Source organism: Rattus norvegicus, chromosome 6 (assembly GCF_036323735.1).
Source record: "Rattus norvegicus strain BN/NHsdMcwi chromosome 6, GRCr8, whole genome shotgun sequence".
Classification (NCBI taxonomy): Eukaryota; Metazoa; Chordata; class Mammalia; order Rodentia; family Muridae; genus Rattus; species Rattus norvegicus.
Window position 1 is genome coordinate 108,704,722 of NC_086024.1, and position 22,029 is coordinate 108,726,750.

Below are 22,029 nucleotides of genomic sequence, written 5' to 3' on the forward strand. Positions count from 1 at the left end.
TATGGATCGTTACTCTTTCCAGAGTGGCAGCAGCTGTCACCCAAAGCCAGCCACCTCCTTGGGACCCGGAGGCAGCTCTGCCTCCACTTCTAATTGGGAACAGAGACACTCCTTGGGTGACTTCCAGCACGATCCATCACACCAGAGACAGCTTCTGTGCAAACCGAAGCAAATCGGTTTCCAAATAAGAGAGAGAGAGAGAGGAAAAAGAAAACTCTTAGACAAATAAGGATTGAAGCATCAGAAGAAAAAAAAACACAAATAAAAGCAGAGGAAGGAAAAAAAAATGCCAGTGAAGCACAGTGGATTCTCCCCAGGCTCCGGATGGACAGGGCAGCCGTCCTCTCGGTGCAGATCAAAGCCATAAGCTTTTGACACAGGTGCCCTAAGCCTGCCACCCAATGCACCAAAAGAAAGGCTTCCGCTGGGTTGTTGGAGCCTCTGAGCTCATTAACAGGATGCAGGCGAGATGAGTCTGAGAGTGCTACACGACAAGGGAGCAGAGTGAGTAATTAAATCCCAGGTCATTTAAAAATGCAAACGCCTTGGATGTCACAGGCTCCCTGAGCCTCTGACTCCTTCTCCTTCTTCATTATTAGGCTAAGGATGGGGGGCCGGGAACCTGCAAGTCATATATGGATTATAATAAAATATGCTATATATATATATATATATATATATATATATATATATATATATATGGATTAAGACAGGTCTTCTTTGGGGAAATATACAAAGAGAGAAGCTGTCTGTTAGCTGTCGAGTTTGCAAGAGATACCATCTTTCGGGAGGCTGGGCTCTGCCAACAGACAGGCTGCCCCAAGGGAAATTGTGGTGAAACACCCCGACAAGGCGCATCCATCCGTCCATCCATCATGGGTTCCCTCTGACGCAGGGGCCTAGAGATAGAGCCATGGGGGGGGGGGGGGACACAGACAATGGCAAAAAAAATCTCCTGCTAGCCCGTGAGTGCTCAGGGGTTTTGTTGTTGTCATGGTTGTTTTTTTTTTAAATAACTGACTCTAGGTTTTCTTTAGAAATACAAATGTGCCATTTTCTCTTCTGTGTGCTTATTATTTTGAGGAGTTAAGCTCATCATATGTCCTTGGATTTGTACATCAACTTACACCAAGGAGCGAGGAGCTTAAGAATCAGGATTTCATTTATCCCTGCAGACTCTCAGGCTCATGGAGAGAAAGGGGGAAGCCACCAGAGAGCTGATTTCCTACTGTGGTGGCAGGTCCAAGGATCCAACTCCTTGTTCCCTAAGAAGGCCTTTTCTTGGCCGCATTTGATTCCCTGGTTTGGGACTCTAAAGCCCAAAATAAATGAAGGTCGTGTTAAGGACCTGTCACTCAGGCTGCAGCTCCGTCCTGTTACAGCTTGTGTTAGAATCGCAGGCCCTCCACACAACCGGAGGACCATCCTTCCCCCTGGTGGCCCCCCTGCCGAACCTGCCCACATTCCTCGAAACAGGCCGGTTAAGGTAAGTTCTAGAATTTGAGGTTAGTACTACGGAGAAGCATCTCTACTGATTTTAGGCCCAAAGAAACATCTATGATATCGAAGGAAAATCACCACTAAGTCAGCCTGCAGGACAAGTACATGTTCCCAAGAAGGACAGAGAGAAGCATTATGGTAGAAATAGGCTTGGTGGAGGAGACATTTCCAAGGTGTGTGTGACCACTGGAGGTGGTCATAAGATTTCAGGTAGGGGGGTGACTGCATTCTGGGGAGCCAGGACACTGAGTGGTAACTGCTTATTAACAATATGTTGTTGTACTTAAAATTGCTGAAGGAGTGCATCTGGGTATTCTCAACACACACATGCGCGCACACACACATACACACACACACACGCACACACACACAGGCACACACACACACACACGCACACACAGGCACACACACACAGGCACATACACACACAGGCACACACAGGCACACACACACACGCACACACACATGAGTGCACACACACACACACTCCCATAGTAGAATAAATATATACATATACATAAATGTTCATACATATTCATAGATACATCCATGAGTACACACAAAAACTAATCCTGTAGTACCACATATGTGTGATCATAGATACATCTATATGTATCTCATGGAGTGCACACATTCAAGTGTACCTTTATAAAGCTTGAAAGTGTTAAAATGGTCAGGGACTGGAGTTACAGCTCGGCTGACAGAACACAGGCCCAGCATGCAGCCCTGGCTCCACACCCTGCACTGTATAAATGGACGTGTGGTACACACTCATGAAGATCAGGATTTCAAGACCATTCTTGGCTACCCAGCAAGTTCGAGGCCAGCTTGGACTACATGAGATCATCCTGTCTGTAAATAAATAAGTAAAAAGTAGTTCAGAGGGGCTGAGGCAACTGGATGTTTGGGGATGAAATCTCAATTCTAAATCACACAGTTGGCTTTGATCGCCTCATCTGTAAAACTGAGAGAACAAAGCCCACCTCCCACTGTCGCTAAAGAGCAAAAGAGAGAGCAGCTATAAAGGATCTGAGCCCAGTAGATGGTCCAGAGCCAGGCTCTGTTCCTTCTTCCCCCTCTATCCTCCCTGTTCTTGTGCACCTCAACCCAAACACCTTGCCTTCCAACACTCTCAGGTCACTGAACGTGTGAGACCCAACTTTCCCAAGAATGGGTATGGCCCAGGAAAAAAAAAGAAGCAACCAGACAGAATCTGGAGCAGTTCAAGGGACAGAAGAGTTGGAGCATGAACACAGCTCCAATCATAGCTCCCTGTCCCACTGCCATGGAGAGCCCCCTGCAGCTTTGGAGGAGAAACAGCACCGTGGAAAGCACCCAGCTTTCTTCATTTGTTTGACTGCGAGTGACAGGAGAACTTACTATGCAGTAGGCTGCTTCAGGCACTGGGGACACAACTGTGAATGAGACAAAAACCCCTGCCTTCATAGACCTTACATTCAGCTTCATAAGAAATGGCGCCGTTGGAGAGGGACATAAGAAGTGAGTGCGTGAAGTCTACAGTCTGGCATCTGGTGATTGGTGCTTTGGAGAGAAGACAGAGCATGGCAGAGAAGCTGGCATCTGGTGATTGAAGGGTGATAGGTACTTTTAAATATGGCCAGGAAAGCATGAACCTGGGAGAGAAGTGGCAAGGGGCCTGCTCTGATCACCATGCAAAGATGTCACAGGCACCATGGGGGTTATTAGTGTGTCTGCCCTAAACCTGCCATTCGCCTGGAACACACAGTGAGTCGGGGGCTCACAGGAGGGCAGCTCACAGGGTTGTTACAGGGACTCTGAAGTGCTGTGTGGGTGGCAGCAAGGATATCAGCTTCCAACCTGAGTGTGGTGGTTAGCCACAGGAGGTTTTGAGCAGAGAGAGGCCGGATGATGCCTGTATAGTAACAGGGTCACTCTGAAGGAGGGCAAAGGCAAAAACGGGGAGACCAGGTATGAGGTTCTGCACTACTTACAGAGCCCCAGGATCAGCCCATGCTGGGAGGAAGCTGGCAGAACAGAGGCAAAGCTCTGTCCTCAGGGAGCTTAGATTCTCCTTGTCAGACCCCAGAGTACATTGGGCACGAGTGAGTGAGTGCCCTGGTTCCCAAGCAAGGGGGCTTCTAAATATAGCAAATCCGTGTCGAGAACAGATGCCCGATGCTGGGGGACCATGATATGGATCCTTATCTGGGCAAGAAAGAGGAATCCTTCTCCAAAAGAAAGAGCAGCAACTTCCACCAAGGGCAGAAGATGGGCTTCAGGCATATGGGCCTGCCTAGCATATCATACCACAGCTCTATGCCTCCGCATATCACAGGACAACAGCTATAGTAAACGCAGACAGTGGCTCCCACAACCAGGTTCCGAGAGCTCTCCTCAACATCGAAGATGCTAGAACGGGGCTTTGGGGGGCAACTCGGGGATATAATGTGTTCCTGGCTCCAGACCAGACAGCACACAATTTCCCTGTGGTGCTTCAAGCTGCCTGTAATAATCTCTTCGCTGACACCAAGGAGTGTCACAGCCTTAGTGAAGGTCCCTGAGCCCACTCCACGGTGTCTAGAGAGGCAACATCTCTGTGCCTCCTCACACACCATGTGGCCTTTAGAACGACCCTAAAAATCTACCCTCACCCATGTTTCGTATGTGAAGAATCAGGCTCTGATCTCCCAGGTAACCACCGAAGCTCCCGAAGCCAATGACTGGGGGATCTGAACTTGGATGCAGGCCTTGTCGTATCCATTCAGGGTTTTCTTTCTCCAGTAGATTATAAGAGTAGGAAAGGGGTCTATAACCTATGACTAAATATAGGCCCAGGACAGTGACAGAGCTGGACAGGAAGCCCAGCTCTGGGCCAAGGCTTCTCCCTCTCGAGACTTCCCTCATCCGTGTAAGGACATATGGGAACTCAGTCTGTTCCCCCGGCTTCATTTAACAAATCTTTATCATTCGTGTACCATGCACCAGGCCTTGTGCTGGCCTCTAGGGATACAGGTGAAGGACAAGATGGGGTCCCAGCCCTGGATGTGTCAGTGAGAAGACAGAAGTGGAAGAGTATGCAGGAGCAGACTCCAGTAATTCTTAGCCTTAGCCCCTGCTCTAAACAGGGGGCCCTCTGGCCCATTACAAAATGAAGCTTTGGAAACCGCGGCAGCCACGTGGCTACCCTGCCCACCTCTAGCTCTAGGCTTTTGTCCCTTGCCAGGAACATAAGCAGTGCCAAAACAGGGCTTAAAGTCTGTCAACCCCAGTTCTGCCACCTGAGATTTCAGGGAGCAGGTGCCAGGGGCACAGGCCATTGCAGCATGGAGTAGGCTGGAGGCCTACCCAGCTACCTTGCTCACCGGGCCACCGGGAGCAGAGGAGGCGGCCAATGCAGGCATCTAGGATGGATGGCTGCAGGCTCTGACACTGCAGGAAAGAGATAAATGACAGGTCATTTCCCCTGATGCACTTGAAGGCATCCATTCTCCTGGCCATACCAAGCTCAGAAACCCCCACACAGAGGCAGATAAACACTGACAGATGGGGGTGGGAGCCAGTGTCCTTCTCCCTTGGAAGGACACAGCAGCATCCAGGGCAGGCCCGGTGGGAGGTCACGCTGGCTGGCCACTGCCTCACACCTAGCTCGGGGCTTTACTTGTCTCTTCTCCACTGCCCTCCCTGTACCCACCCCCACCCGACTCATCCATCTAAGGAGCGCCTGGCAGAGGGGGGAGGGCCGGGGGGCACAGGAGCCCGCCGACAGTCCCATCAATCTCAACCTACATGCTTGGCACATCAGCGTTCCTAAGCTGTTCCTGGACGGGAGGGTGTTGGGGGAGCCGGGGAACTGTCTTGGGGAGAAGAGAAATCACATCAAGCGCCAGAGAGCAAATGGTGGAAGAAGCCTAGAGACTATTAAAATGTGGGCCATGTACAAAAACAGTAGGGAACTAATTAAGATGCAGGATTTGCAAGAGCTGGGGAAGTTGGCCACAGCCTGCTCCCATCTGTAGAGTTCTGGCAGTTCAGCGCAGCAGGGACAGCACCCTGGGCAGCCTCAGACCTCCTCCTGTACCTTTCCCTTGGGAGCACCCCTCTGAGGGTCGTTGTCCCTGGCTTATGACTTTCTCTGCTTTGGGGCATCCTGAGCTACAGTCTCCTTCAGGCATCCCACCCTCCTGTCAGTTTCCCCCAGCAGCCAGAGGAAGGAAGGAAGTATATCCTGGTCATTCATCCCCAGTCATTGAAAGCCTGCCCAAAACAAGAGAAGGAGGAGAAGGAACCAGAACCCATTTCTGGCAGCCTTCCCTCCTGTTACCCTTGGGATTCAGTAAGGAGGGCAGAGAAACGGATGCTTGCTTGAGTTTCGGGCCAGGGGTGCTGACAGGGCTTCAGGCTCACAGGGAGCAGGAAAGATTCAGATTTTTAAAGCCAGCGTTTTCAAGCACCTGGATGAGTGTGTGTGTCAGGTCCTGGAGAGAACAGTGCCAGTCCTGACCTGCTGCTCCCTTTAGTGTCCCTTTGGCTTCACCACCAACACCCTTGAGAAATTAACTTCCTAATCTGCACCACAGTTTCCTATTCTCTGAAATGAAGATATCTCCATCTTCCCAGGACCACAGGGACCAAAGGTCTGGAGTTGGAAGACGCTCAACCAGACAAGCATTTACTCCAGAGAGGAATTAAGGAATAGTTTGCCCCTCGCCCTGGCCCCAGAAAGGTTCAGTGCTGTGCACCTTTAGTCCCAGGAGGTAGAGGCAGGTGGATCTGTGCAAGTTTGAGTCCAGCCTGGTCTACAGAGTGAGTTCCAGGACAGCCAGTGCTACACAGTGAGACCTTGTCTTAAAAAAAATAAAATAAAGAAACAAAGAAGAGGAGGAAGAAGAGGAGAAGGGAGGGAAGAAAGGATTAATGGTTCCCTTTTTGAATGAAGTAGCTTTTGCCCACGAGTAGAGCTCTGTTCTTGGAGGAGTGACCAGGAGAAGGCCCCTCGCTAGCCCCAAGATATCCTGTTGTAGGAATTATGACATCTCAACGAGGCAAAACGCCTTGTGCTGTCTCTGTGACCAAGTGCAAGCTACAGACAATACTGTCCTCAACTGTAAGTCAGCTGAGAGAAACAGTGTTGTGTGGGGTGTCCTTCAGACATCAGGCAGGTGGGGGGCTGTGGGACCTTTACTCGTGATAAATTGGAGGTGGGGGTGGGGGGTTTGAGGAACACAGAGGTCCAGGGACAGCATGGATACTGAGACTTCAAAGAGTTCTTCCACACCACACATTTGTCTTCCCAACAAGAAATAAATATAGGGGGATGACACGGTCGCAGTGACAGAGGTGGAATGAAAGCAACCAGACAGAGGAGCCCCTCCATCCGGCTGAAACTCTGGCCAGGAGCAAAGGACTTAATGGCAGCCAGAGGAGGAGGAGTCTCTTCTTGTCCCCACTCTGGGATCCTTCTCATAGAAGATGAGCTCTGTCCTTCCAGAAGTACAGGGGAGCTACGCCAGAACCTTCTTCAGGGGATCTCAAGACTGCCAAATACAGCCTCCCTCCCTGTGCCCAGACCTAGTTCCTTGACAACCTCTCAACCTCAGTGCAGACACAGAAAGAGCTTATAGGGCACCTAGCCCACGAGGATCTGCAGGGCAAGGAGGATAGGAGGACAAGCTGCAGGTGGGCATGATGCTCACAGAGGCCTGTCTCCAGAAGATCTGACATGGAGATACTCATGACCTGGGGTGAGCAAACCCTAGGCAGCAACCCTGAGTTCACACAGACCAGGGTCCTTCTCATCAGGCCTAAGCATCATAATTTTAAAATAAATAAAGTAATATTCCATTTTATGAATGCAGTGTGCATCTAGCTATACCCCATCGAAGGGCTCTAGAATAGTTTCTAATCTTTGCTTACTGTGGTTATGAGTAATGCCACAATAACTAAATATGCTTATAGTTTAGATAATATGTATCTAAAAATTAAATTACATATACTACATGTGGTGATTTGAATAAGAATGGCCCTCATCAGCTATGTTTGAATTCTTGGTCCCCAATTAGTGGAACTTTTTGGAAAGGATGAGGAGGTACGGCCTTATTAGAGGTGTCCCAGGCACAGTGCCTGTCTGTCTGTCTGCTGTCTCTGCTGTCTGTGCTGTCTCTCCCTGTCTCTGTCTCTCTCTGTCTGTCTCTCTGTCTCTCTCTGTCTCTCTCTCTGTCTCTCTCTCTCTGTCTCTCTCTGTCTCTCTCTCTCTGTCTCTCTGTCTCTCTCTCTCTGTCTCTGTCTCTCTCTCTCTCTCTCTCTCTCTCTCTCTCTCTCTCTCTGCCTGTTGCCTATTGATCAGGAGGTAAAGCTCTTAGCTACTGGTCTAGTGCTGTGCCTAACCATTTCACACCATAATGATCATGAACTAACCCTCTAAAACTGTAAGCAACCCCCAGTGAAATGCCTTCTTTTGAAAAAATTACCTTGGTCACAATGTCTCTTCACAGTGACAAAACAGTAACTAAGACACTATACATGGTATAGCACTAACAAAAGAGTGTCTAGTTCAATAGATCTGTGCTTTGTGTGTGTGTTCATGTGTGTCTGTACATGTTTGTGTATATGCACATATACGTCAATGCACATGCATATGTGTGCACATGTATAGAGGCCAGAGGTCAAAGCTGGGATTTTTCTTCATTCACTCTCCATCTATTTTTTCTTTGTTTTGTTATGTGGATTTGTGTGTGTCTATCTGTGTCTGTGCACTCGTGTGTGCGTGTGTGTGTGTGTGTGTCTGTTTCTGTCTCTGTCTCTGTCTCTGCGTGTGCACATACATGCAAATTTCAGAAGACAACCTGTCTGGGCTCTTCTACTATGTAGGTTTAGTGAGTCAAACTCAGGTCATCAGGCTTGGCAACCTACTTGTCACCTACTGAGCCATCTTACTGGACTTAGCATGGAGTAGCAAGGCCCATGAACCCTCTGCCTCTGCCTCCCTGGCACTGAGATTAGAGGCGCTTGCCTGGTAAGCTCTTATTGAGTTATCTTCTCAGCTCTGAGCCAGTACTTTTTAAATACTAAAGGGGCTACTAAGACTTCCCTCCACTGTCATAGACAGAAGAGACCATATCCCTCCTTGTCCCGCTCTGTTTTCCTCACCGTGGCAGGCCCATGCGTGCACATACACACACAAACACAACAAACAAACACATATGCATAGATGTGCATACACATATATGTACACATACACACATTTTTCACACATATACACATGCTCACACATATATACACATACATATCAACAATACACACTTATACATACACACATATACATAAATAAACATACACATATACATGTGCACATACATGTATACATACATACATATACACACATGAACATGTACACACATGTGCACTCACATACATGTACACATACATTTATACACATACACATACATGCATATGCATGTACACACACATAAACATGCACATACACACACACAGAGCTGACCTAATAGGAATTTATAGCAAGTTCTCCAGAGACTCCATCAGTGATTCCCCTCTGAGTCACACTCAGTGATATTAATCAAAACTCTGAGCTCTCTTAGAGCCCAAATCAAATGGAATAAAATTAAGAAATTACCATTTAAAAATATTATCCAAATCTGTTTAGAGAGGACATACTCCCAGAAAGAGGTCCCTTAAGTAGAAACTGCATCTTATAATGATGAAGGCAGAGACACTAAGAGGTAAGCAGGCTGTACCACCACCCCCATGAGGGCACAGGAGAGGGGCTGCATTCCCTACTCACCAAACATGGCATCCTTTTGTGGGAATCCAACCAGAGACAGTGTGACCTACTACTTTTGCCCAAAGGGGCCTGTGTGCTCACTGAGGCCCACGTTGAAGGTATATTCTTGAAACTTTGACTCGTGTGTTAGAATGAGGAGATGGCTCAGTCATTAAAGAGCTTGCATGCAAGCACAAGGACCTGGGTTTGATCCCCAGAATCTATATTTAAAAATAAATAAAATCTAAAAGCTAGGCACAATTTCATGTCCGTGTAATCCCAACACTGACGAGGCAGAGAAAGAATTCTCATAGCTCGCTAGGCAGCCAGACCAGCCGAACTAGCAACTCAAGGCCAAGGGAGACAAGGGGGATAGTTCCTGGAGATTGGCATCCAATCCTCTGGCTTCTGTATAGATGAACAATCACACAAACACAGACTCCCGTGTACACTCATACACATAAAACACACACATACGCGCACGCATGCGCGCACACACACACACACAGACACACACACACATACACCGACACACACACAGACACACACACACATACACCAACACACACACACAGACACACACACAGACACACACACACATACACCAACACACACACACATACACCAACACACACACACATCCTGTATCGTCTCCAGGAAGATCACAGCGTGCTGCTTTGATGGTATCCATCCCGGCTGCTTCCAGGAGCCAGGGTAAGGCTAATGAGGCAGGGCCAAGGCTACTCCTAGGCATCTTTTCTCACCACTTGCAGAGATACTCTGAGCACCAGGCAGTACAGACTCAGATCAGGCTGGCAAATAACTAGCACTTGGCCAAAGGCTTGCAGGTTTGGCTGTCAGGTTTCATGGGTTTCGTAGTAGGTCTCATTTTTCCGAAGTGTCTCTGAGAAACACGTATGGCTTTAAAGTTCCTGATTCCCAGCCTTGGCTGTTTACTATGTCACCAGCACCTGAGCCCTGACTGGGAGAACAGGCCTCCCAAGACATTGCAGCGGCAGCCACTGGGGGATAAGGACATCTGTCAGAGTCCACACTCACAGAGCCATGACTGCTCTCTCCATAACAGATCCTGCTCTAGAACCCTGAGCATCATTGGTCTGGGCCTTTCTCCCTGAAGTTGGTACAGACACTTCTGCCTCATGATTGAGGCAGAGACTCTAGAAGTCTTTCCAGGAGTCTCAGATAGAGCCACTGTGTGTTGAAGGGAACAGGTACCAAAAACCAGCAGCCCTGCCTTCTCCCTCAGCCATCATGGTGGGCGAAGGATGGAGGCGGGTCTCCAGCACCTATGAACATAGCTGCTCCCACTCAGCCACTGACAGGAAGCAGATGCTGGGAGGCCAGTTACCTAGTGTGAGTATCTATAGAGAGACAGATCAAACCCCCCAAAACCCCTTTTGCCTCAGTCCCATGAGCAGTGGTCCAGGACTCCTTGGACACTTGATCCACAGAAAGCACCCTTGACTCTATCTGCAAGCTGATTGCCCTCACCTATGAAATAAGCTTAAAGCACTGTTCCCTTCCATGCCCTCCCTAAGCCCCAGCTCCGGGTAGGAGCAGGTGTCTGCTGAGTGGGGAAGCTTTGGAAAGGGCTATGCCAAGCACTATGCTAATCAGAAGCCACTGCTGAGGAAGTTGGTGACTCAGACCCCTGGATGGCGAGAATTTGTGGGGCAGACATGAACACAGTCAGCTATTCAGTCCTCCCCAGGGCTTCTCTGCCACAGCTGGGGAAGGGGACTATTCTGCTAGGTGCTGAGTCCGGGACCTCTCCATTAAAAGAGCATGTTGCACACTCCCCAATACATCCAGCCCCACGACAGTTCTGGGCACCCAGGATTTACTCTTCTGTGTTCCATTTCCCATGTTTGGTATAGGCTAATTAGGTCTGAGCTTATAACACTTACAACTGAAGGAATTGAAACTATCTCTTGGTGTATTTGAATATTTAATACATATATTAATTTTATGAGCATAAAGTAAATGTCTAAAGAGGCCTATCTGCAACATGTAGCAGCAAACACTTCCTGAACTCAATAAATTTGGGTTCCGGGCTGGAGAGATGGCTCAGTGCTTAAGAGCACTGACTGTTCTTCCAGAGGTCCTGAGTTCAAATCCCAGCAACCACTTGGTGGCTCACAACCATCTGTAATGGGCATCTGATGCTCTCTTCTGGTGTGTCTGAAGACAGCAACAGTGTACCCACATACATGAAATAAATAAATCTTTTTTTAAAAGATTGGGTTCCAGGCCAGGCCCATAGGAATTCCTGTGTGATTTTGAACAAATTCCTTAACCTGGCTGGGCTGTGATAAAGAAGGGAACAGAGTTAGTGATGCCTCCAGGTCTTTTATGCTAGAAGTATTTGATTTTACTGACACCCATGGACTATTATGCTTTTTCTTTCATTTCTTTTTTACTTCTTAGAGAGGATTTCACAGTGTATCCCTGGCTGTCCTAGAACTTGCTATGTGGATCAGGTTGGCCTTGAACTCACAGAGATCCACCTGACTGCCTCCAGAGTGCTGAAATTAAAGGTGTGTACCATGCAGCCAATGCATTTTTTCATTGTTGTTGCTGGTTTGGGTTGGTTTGTTTGTTTGTTTGTTTGTTTGTTTGTTTGTTTGTTTAGAAAGGGTCCCATATAGCCCAGCCTGACCTAGAACTTACTACATTGCCCAGCTGGACTCAAGCCCATGTTGAGTCCAGATGCCACCATTACTGTTGCTGTTGCTGCTTGGGGGGTCAAATCTTCTGTGTGGACCTAGAACCACACTGACCGATACACCTCCATTAGCCACACATTAGGTACCTGAAGTGTGGCTAGAACAAAGGAGACATGGAAAAGTGCCAAACACACACTGTCATTCAAACAGAAAATACAAGCACAGAGCAAAAATGCCAAAGAGCTCCCATCAACCCTGGACTGGAGCATGCTGGGATGACAGTACTGTGCTGGCCCCCGGCCCTGATCACGATGAGGACAGTTCTGTGGCTAAAAAGCCAGCCACTCACTTGACATTTCACTTGTCATTTTTACCCATTCACTGGGTGGAGTCCAAAACAGAAGAAACCATCTGAACATTAAGGGGTTCCACGAGAACTAAGGACCCCACATACTGAGCAGGGGTCTGAGGTGAGATGACATTTGCCTTGGCTCTGTCCTGTTTTGCAACCCAGAAATGGATGTGAAGACAGACAGCCAAGTGTCTGAAGTTACAGATGAGTCAAGGTAAATAAGCCTGCACCCCGGAGGTGCGTTTTACAGCCTGACTCCCACAACCCCAAAGAAAGGCCTAGATTTAGCCTTTAGAGATAGCCTTTTCATTCCAAAGAGTCACATGGGAGTGTGTGACGTAGTTCCCTGATTCTTAGAGAAAGCATACCTGGGTCAAGGTGTCTTTATTGATGCTACAAGGAAGGGAGGGCCTGAACCAAACTTTGTATTGGGCTCTGGGAAGGAGGGGGATGACTGAGGCCTGGCCCTTGCTACTGCTAGCTTTGTTTCTCAAGGGTGACAATGGTACACACACTCAAAGCCCAGAGATGTTTGGACGTCAACAGGAAATACTTACACACACAGTGAGCACATGCACATTTCTGTGTACCACATGGGCACCGTTCTTCAGCCAGAACCTCACCCCATTGAGGGGTTTTCGCTTCTTTTATTATTTTGTTTTACTTTTTCTCATAGTAGAGGGGTTGCACTCAAGACCTCGCACATACTTGACAAGCACCCTTCTATGGGTGGAGGTGCAGCAGCCATGGGCCAAGAAACTCACTCTGCAGACACAGGGCACTCACCCGGTTTTATCTCCAGGAGTCGCAGCTTTGGGTCCTCTGGGGGGTGCAATCGTCGCTTCTTACGCCAGCAGCGGGCGGGGTAAGTATACAGCTGGCCCGGGGCAAGGCCTGTGGATGACACATGAAGAGATAAAAGGCTACAGACCAGAACGGACATCACAGCTTCCTCTGCCAACTTTGTCATCCACAGTGAGCGACAGCCAGAGCACAGAGAGGTGAAGGAGCTTGCTAATGTCCCCCCCGCTGGGTCACAGGACCACGGCAGAGCCAAGGCATGTTTATTGTGACCTCTAGTGTCTACACCATCACACTTTTCAGCAGGCCCATTGCCAGACAGAACAGCCGCCTAGAGAGAAAATCTTGTGTACTATATGGATACATCACCCATCAATAAAAATAAATTAATTAATTAAAATAAAAATTAAAAAAACCTATGGCCTATACAAAAGGGTAGAATAGAAGGTGGGACATCTGGTAGGCAGAAGGAATTCTGGGATAGGCCCAAGCCCAGGAGGATTTGCCCTGGCACAAGGCGGAGGCCAGACTCATGGAAGCCGAGCAGAGGTAACCAACCACGTGGCGGGACTTAAATTAGAATGAATGGGATATTGAGATATGAGCTGGTTGGAGAACGAGCCAAAGCTATTTGCCTCAACATTTATTTATATAATAAAGCTTTGGGAGTCGTTATTTCTGGAAACAGGGATGCAACTTACAATAAACGCCCCTACAACAACCAACCTGAGCCAAAACATGCGATCTGGTCTGCAGAGGCCTGAGGACCTGAGGACCCAAGATGGGCTCATCCAGAGTCCACCTTACCACCAGGTTTGTAAGGCAGGGACCCTGCAGTGACTGTCCCTCTGTCCAGGGCCAGATTAAGCAGGCTCCCTTCAAAGAGGAACAGCAGAAGTCAGTGAGCCTACTTGAGAGATAGCCTCAGCTAAAAGCATTTCAGAGACACAGCATCAAATGATCCGATCTTCTTATAGCATCCATTCACAGAGGCCAGCAGACAACCTGGGCCAACTGGCAGATGCACGGCCTGCCCTGGACACCCACTTGCTGCTCTGTGCTCCTGGCCCACATGCCAGGCCTCACACAAGAAATCCAGAAGTCCGTAGGATGAACTTTAGTTTAGAAGTCCTTGGGATGTTAGCAAGCGCTGTCTCCCTAAAGCAGTTCCTATCTACTTGTGGCTTCTAACACCACCAGCTCAATTTCTATGCAAAGCACCCTGCACACACATGTGCACATAAAATATCACACACACACACACACACACACACACACACACACACACGGGGAGGGGAAGAAGGTGGCTCAGTGGGTAGGACACTTGCTACACTAGTATGAGGACCTGAGCTCAATTCCCAGCACTAGAAGGCACATGTCTCTAATTCCAAGTGCTAAGGGGGAGAAGTGAATCCCAGGGGCTTGCTGCCAGCCAGTGCAGCCCAAACATCAAGTTCTAGGTTCATTGAGCAGGTCTGTCTCAAAAAAACAAGATGAAGAGGGATGAGAAAAATACCGTAAGTCAATCTCTGACTTCTACATGTATGCATGAGTAATCACACCTGTACACATACACATGCATACATATAAACACACACACACACACACACACACACACACACACACACACTACCACCAGCACCACAGAATAAAAGTGGGAGAACAGTTTCCACAGACTCACTTATCATCTTTACTCATTTGCTGTGTAAGGTCCAAAGCAGAGGCAGCCATACCGATAGTAAAGAACCCAGACTTCTCCCGTAGATTCGCATGCTAGGTACCACTTTAGTGATGCAGCTGCTCCCTCCCATGGCTTACAGGATGGTAATAGACTGGAGATTTGCATCGCCAACCCATTGATTCTCAGGAAATATTAAGGTTGGAGTTGGAAGGCCTAAAGATCAGCCTGCGCCTGGTGGCTAGAAGGCTAAAGGAACCAAGTAAGTGGCCTAGAGCTCCCTGGCCAGGGAGAAAGGGGACAGCTGTGACTTCTCCCTGACAGAAAGTGTCCCCAGAAATAGCTCCGTGTTCCTGTTGTGACCCACTTGAGGAAGATGTCATCTCTGGTCCTGTCATTCCTATATTCAAGCAACTTCTGGGGAAGGTCCCCCGGGATTGTAGCAAGGATCCAGGGACTGGCCCACTCCTCTGTATCACAAAACAAGCCCCAGTGGTCACCACTCATGATGGGCTAGTGACTCTGTAATCAGCTGAAACCGCAAACTCCTGGAAAACACAGAATTTCCAGAGCCCAAAATTCATACCAGACCTCTGATCTGAAGGGAGCAGGCCTTTGAGAAAATGGAACAACTGTTCTTTTAGGAACTTTATAGATTGTTTTAATGCTTACTGTGACCCTCTGGAGGCCTGAATAGCATCTACTAGGTGCTTGCCTGTGTTCTCTGATGTCCTAAGACTGGTTTAATGGCCTTCCCTGAAGGATCCTAATTCCTTGTATTTCCCCCAAGGTAATTTAATCAGTTGCCTGCATATTAGTGTCTCCCCCACTGGTTTTGAAAGAGCCAGGGTGGCAGGAATCACACCCCCGCTAGTGTCCTCTGTACCTAGCATGCCATACTTGGCAAAGCACATCTAGAAATAATCATATAAACTCAACCGGAATTAAACAAGCCTCAGAAATACAAGAAGGAAATAACCACTGGCCCTGATGGTTCTGGCTCCAGGATATTCAGTCACCCAGACACAAACCATTCAAGAAGGGCTGGGATATGGCTGAGTGATAGAGACTTTACCTAGCACATACAGCACCCTAGTTCAGTTCCCAGAACCACAAGGAAAGAAAAGTTCTCGTTTGGGAAGCCATCCAGAAAAGACTCCGGAAGGTGGGCTCTGGACTCAGTGTTGAGCCCACCAACTTACATGTGGCCATCTCTGTGCCATGAGGTCTCTTCTTGCCCTGTCCCCTGCTGATCCCTGGAATTTCCAACTTGAACCAAGGCTGGTAAATGAAGAAGTTGGTCCTGACCAGCACTCTCAAAGGGGTTAAGGAGCCAAAATTTGAAAATGTCCACATGTCTGGGTACCACATGCTCCACTGCCCTGCAGGTTAATGGCAAGGAAGCCATTAGTTGTCCGTCCACTCTCCTGGGTAGCAAGGAAGCCATTAGCTGTCCGTCTGCTCTCCTGGTAGCTGAAGTTGGCAACAGTATGGATGTCCAGAAGACAGGTTGGCTTTACTTTCTAACTTGGAGAAGCCCTGAGGTCTGCAGAACTTACCATGCATGAATGTTAGAAAACACCACAACCCCTGTCAGAGGCTGCCTCCCTCCTGTAAGGACAAGTCACCAAATATGCCTGCCTCAGGGGAATATGGTGGAAATTAAGTAGAAATTAACTGATGTTGGAGAAGACTCTCTCTGTGACTATGAAGGCTGGACATGTGGCAGCTGCTGACCATCACAAGCCAGTCTTGTGTGATGGGTCTTGGACCCTGTGCCCATGTGACAACCTTGCCCATACCATTGTTCCACTCTTCAGCCACCGGAAGGAAGCATGCTTCCCTTTTAATTTTGCTTTGAATCCACCTTGTCTCCAGTAAATGGGCCCCAAATCACTCCCCTAGGGCTCTTTACCCTTGGTTCCTCGTGCTTCCTGACAAGCTGACAGGCACCAGGTCCCCCTTCTAGGACCAACACATCCCTCCCTGCAAGTTGCAGTTATGGAGGAAAGAGCAGAGCCCGGTGAGACTGGTGTTGTTTATCTCATGAGAACAGGAGGCACATAACTCAAAGACCTGTGTGGGGGAAAGACAGAGGGAGGAGGAGGAGGAAGAAAAGGAGGGAGCAGCAGCCACCGTCAGGGAAACCAGCCTAGAGGACCCAGCCAAGGGTTAGGAGTGGGTTTAAAGAAGAGGAAGGAGGAGGCAGGCGGCAAGATGGGGACCGATCATCCCTGGCAACCAAAGCCACAGCTACCGTCCCCACCAAGTCACAGCCCTGTAAAAACTACAGAGCTACAGCTCCGGTTCCCACACTCTGTCTTTGTGAAAGCACAGGGGCGACTGGAGCAATCATACAGGAATTTGCATGCTTGCTGGGAGAACTGGTTCCATGGAAAACTGCCGCGGTGAGCCTGATGTTTAAGCGGTCAGCAGATTACACACAGATACCTCGCTTTGACCGAGGTTCTAGTTTGCAGGTGAGTCTGACTATCTCGGACAATGCCTGAGCCAGGAAGGACTGGGACAAAGTGACATAGGAACGGTACTATGGGACTATGGAAGCAGAAGAAAGTGCAGCAGAAAAGGACTGAGAGATTCCCTCTTGCTCCAGCCAGATTCAAACAGTGGAAGTTCAAGTCCACTGAAGGGAAAGTTCTTCAGCAGCATCCTGAAGGTGGAGAACAAAGGCCATGTCACCACAGGGTGTCACTAATGGCCTTCACATTGACAGACAGATAATGACAAGAGTTGAAGATTCTTCACCAAGGCCGGGCACTGAGTAGCTATAACCCAGTCTTCCCCATGCTGGAAAGAAAGCTCACACATTCACAGGATCGTGTGTTAGCCAACACCTGTGCTAACCTGCCTTCATTTTGGATCCAATTTCACCTTCCAGAACCTGGGCCCATTTGTTCAGCTCCTTTCCCAACATCACCAGGAATCTTCTCCATCCCCAACGCTCCATCCCATACACTCACTCATGTTGAACCATCTAAGAAGCCGAGGGAGTCAGAGAGGAACGGGAGGGAGCATAGGAAGGAGTCAGGAGCATCCGCTTGGCTCCGGGTAACAGGATCAGAGACCGCAGATGAGGGACCCAAATGCCATTCATCACCCGTCCACAGCCTCACCAAGCCAGAAAAAAATGGGACGGGCACTCACCAGGCTCTCCTCACAGATATCAGTCCCATCTAAAGAGCTCCTCCACATCCCGCTCCCATTGTAGGTCACCACAATGGGTCATTAATGGCCTTCACATTGACAGACAGATAATGACAAGCATTGGAAATTCTGCACCAAGACTGAGCATTGAGTAGTTCTTGAACTATTAAATCTGAACTAGAATCAGAGACATGCCAAGGCGGTTAGAGTGAGGAAAATGCCTGCATAAGAAATTTCGCACAGGGGCTGGAGAGATGGCTCAGTGGTTGGGAGCGCCGACTGCTCGTCCAGAGGTCCTGAGTTCAAATCCCAGCGGCCACGTGGTGGCTCACGGCCATCTGTAATGGGATCCGATGCCCTCTTCTGGTGTGTCTGGAAACAGCTACAGTGTACTTGTATACAAAATAAATAAATAAATCTTTAAAAAAAAAAAAAAGAAATTTCGCACAGATAACTCTTCCTCATGTCGCCTGGGCTCTGTCTACACCTCTGCTTGAAAAACATCCTCACAGGCCTGGAGTGATGAGCACAAGCCCCAGGCAGGGCTTGAAGAGTGGACAAGAGTGTTGCCTAAGTACACCAGGGATGTGTCCCTGGAGCCCCACCCACCCGCTCAGCTTAGCTCAAATCTGCCCTGCTTGCAAGGCCATGCATGAAGCATTCATTCCTGACCCTTCCCTAAATGATGAGAGTCTGGGCAACTGGCGCTGCACTTCAGGACTCAGTTCATATCATTATGGACATCCCTCCAGCCTGCCCTTTCTAAGATTCTAAGTCTCTTGTGCCATGACTACCCTGGCTTTCTCAACATGGAAATGTGGCCTGCTTCTTCTGGTCCACGGGTTTCCAACCCTTACCCCTATCACCCTTAAAGCAGGCACAGCAATAGATGCTGACATTCACCAAGCTTTCCCTTTGGGGCAGAAACTCCACGAGACATTTAAAGGCTGAATCAGGAGGCTAAGGGTGACTTTGTAACCAGCTCTAATCACTCAGCTCCCCATGAAGTCTCACTCATAGCAGAGGCATAAAACATCTATCCACTCCTCCCTACTCAAATCGCAATGGGTCACCCATTGCCCAGAAACAGCAGGATTGACGTTCTACCCTGTAGGAAAACAGCACCCAAGACCATGAGGAAAAGAGCCCCAGTCCTTGTGCCCATGCCCACCGATCCACTTCCTGTGGAGTCCATTTGTCTATCACCTCCATCAACACTGCCAACTCTAACTGTTCAGAGAACGTGCCCAGCAGTGACATAGACACATACACTGTAACAAGGCTCTGAGACACATGAAGAAGCAGAAATCCACCAGGACCCACTATGAACACTCATGAGAATTTGTTTAAAATGATATTATGCCAGGTATGGTAGCTAGTTAGTTCCAGCACTCAGGAGGCAGAGGTGGGAAGATTTCTATGGGTTCAACCCAGGCCAGCCTGTCTACATAGTGAGTTCTAGGCCAGCCAAGGCTACATAGTGAGATCCTATCGATAAAAGAAGGAAGGGAGGGAGGGAAGGAGGAAGTAAGGGAAAAATGAAAGGAAAGGAATAAAGAAAAAGAAGATAACAATGAACCCTTAAGAATCACAGGTCTGACCGCTGTCTGGGACAAGAATCACCTCTACAACGTCCCTGACAAGTGCGCCCCGACCACAGCCTCTGCTTCAGAGTCTCTTGCTCTCACTCAGGCATGAATACTACACTGCTGAAATAGATGCAGGGGTATAGAACACTATCCCCCCTTTGGCCTACTAACCCCATTTCCAAGAACCCCAAAATGTGAACATGTATATTCACTGTAGCTTAGCACTTGTCCTTCTACAGGGACTCGCTTAAACAAACAAGATACACATGCAAAGGATTTGTTTAAAGGGGTACGGTGGCTCTGCTATAACCCCAGCACTAATCCAGCCCAGGGAGGGAGAGGCCCAGAGGCTTCGTTCGGAGTTCAAGGCCAGACTCAACTATGGAATAAATAAAAACCCTATCTTCAAAGCAGAGAATAAGGGGCACTAGGATTGTGGTTCACTTGGTAGAGTGTCTGCTTGGTGTACAGGAAACCCTGGATTCAGTTCTCAGTAAAGCATAAATCCAGGCATGGCAGAGCAGACTGATAATCCTAGCCCTTGGGAAGTAAAGGCAGAAGGATCCAAAGTACAAGATTATCCTTGGCTAGATAATGAGTTCAAAGCCAGCCTGGGTTACATGAGATTGTTGTGAAATTAAAATTAAAAAAAAAAAAAATGAGAGAGAGGAAACAAGAGAGTTAATTCTACCAAAAGCTATTTTTTTTAAAAATTAAAAGCCTCTAGTCAGAAGTAAAAAGGAAAATAAAATTACCATACGAAAATACTGCTACAAATTCTACATGTATTAAAAATCCAATAATATTCTGAGTAACTTTTTCTGGTTGTTTGTTTCTAGATAATGCGTGTGTGCACACACAAGTGTGTGTGCATATTTGTGGCATGGCTCATGTATGGAGGTCAGAGGACAACATGCAGAGTTATTTCTTTCCTCCCACCACATGGATCCCAGGATAGAATTCCAGGACAGATTGTTTGACTCAGCAGCACAGGCCCTGGTATGCTGAGCCATCCCGCAGGGCCCTGTGAGCAATGATGTACAACTAATTTAAGTAGCTTATTCAAACAGACAAACTACAAAGCTTACCCACGACGAAACTGACAACCTGAATAGCCCGATGTCTGCTTATGAGATTAAATTTATAGTTCGAAAACATTCGGAGGAAATTACCAGGTTCAAATGGGTTCACTGGTAAATGCTATGCAACATTTATGGAAACAATACCAATTCTGTAGATAAAGTCTTCCAGAAATTTGGAAGGGGAAAAAAATCTTCCCAGACTCCTTACATGAAGTATCCTTTGGTACCCAACCAAGACACAGCATCACACAACAGCCATAGGACAACATCTCTTCAAATAGAGAGAAAATACAAATAAAACCTTAGTGACACGAAGCCAGTAACACAGCCAGGAAATACATCAGGAAGTAACGCTGATCCAGGAGGGCAGCGTTAGTGGGATGTTCAAAACCAAGCTACACAACTCGCCATGTTAACAAGCTACACACACACACACACACACACACACACACAAACAAACAATTTCAATAGGTGTGTGTGTGTGTGTGTGTAATTGTTTATTCAGGACATGGGAGGGAAGTTGAGAGGGTAGTAGGGGGGCAGAGAAAGGCAGAGGGGGGAGAGAGAGAGGGAGGGAGAGAGAGAGAGGGAGGGGGAGGGAGGGAGGGAGGGAGGGAGAGAGAGAGAGAGAGAGAAAGAGAGAGAGAGAGAGAGAGAGAGAGAGAAGAGTAGAGGCCAGCCATGAGCACGTGGAGAGAGGGGTGTTGGGGAATGGGGAGAGAGTGGGGACAAGAAGGCAAGATCAAGAGAGAAGCAGGAGAGTAAGAGAGACTCCACAGGCATTTTAAAAATACCAAATCCATTACATTTTTAAAACTCTCAGGGGCTATAGAGATTGCTCCTCAGTCTGCACAAAGAGTTTCCACGAAACAACTACAATCACCAGTAGTAAACTTAAACAACACGCGGGAAGATGTGCTTAGAGGACTCCTCGGACTCCGCAGTGAAGTGTCCACTGTCCCAGGTGTAGATTCGTAGAAATTAACAGACAGCAAAATCCAAACAGGGATGCAGAGGGCCTGGGATAGAAAAAAGTAACTGAGAAAAAATTTAGAGAAATATAGCAACTCTTTTTTTTAAAGACAAACTCTCACTATGTAGCCCTGGCTGGCCCAGAACTTGATACTTAAACCAGGCTGACCTCAATCTCATAGAGATGTGCGTGCATCTGCCTCTGAGTACTGGGATTATAACGTGTGCAACACACACTCAGTGCACCACCACCTTGCTTTAAGGTGTGTTAGCAAACTACATAATGAGTAACCACAAAGAACAATGGAGCAGAACCCAGAGTCCGGAGGGGGACCACAGATGTGTGGACAGCTCACCTTTGATAAAAATACAAAGGAAATCAAAAAACGGCTAGTCTTCTCAACAAATTATACTGAAGGAAACATCTGCAAAAATAAACTAGCT

At 48.0% G+C, this 22,029-nt stretch overlaps 1 protein-coding gene across 10 annotated transcripts in view; it reads right to left on the minus strand.

The window, feature by feature from the left end:
* The window catches only part of Dpf3 (double PHD fingers 3), a 278,933-nt gene that overhangs the window by 126,930 nt on the left and 129,974 nt on the right, over positions 1-22,029 (minus strand). For all 10 annotated transcript variants that reach the window (XR_010052069.1, XR_010052068.1, XM_008764749.4 and 7 more), the window contains one exon: positions 13,085-13,192. Coding sequence is in view for 8 of the 10 variants with exons in the window: in XM_008764749.4 (XP_008762971.1) it covers positions 13,085-13,192 (108 nt within the window). In the remaining 2 variants the exon portion in view is untranslated. The remainder of the gene's footprint in view (positions 1-13,084; positions 13,193-22,029) is intronic.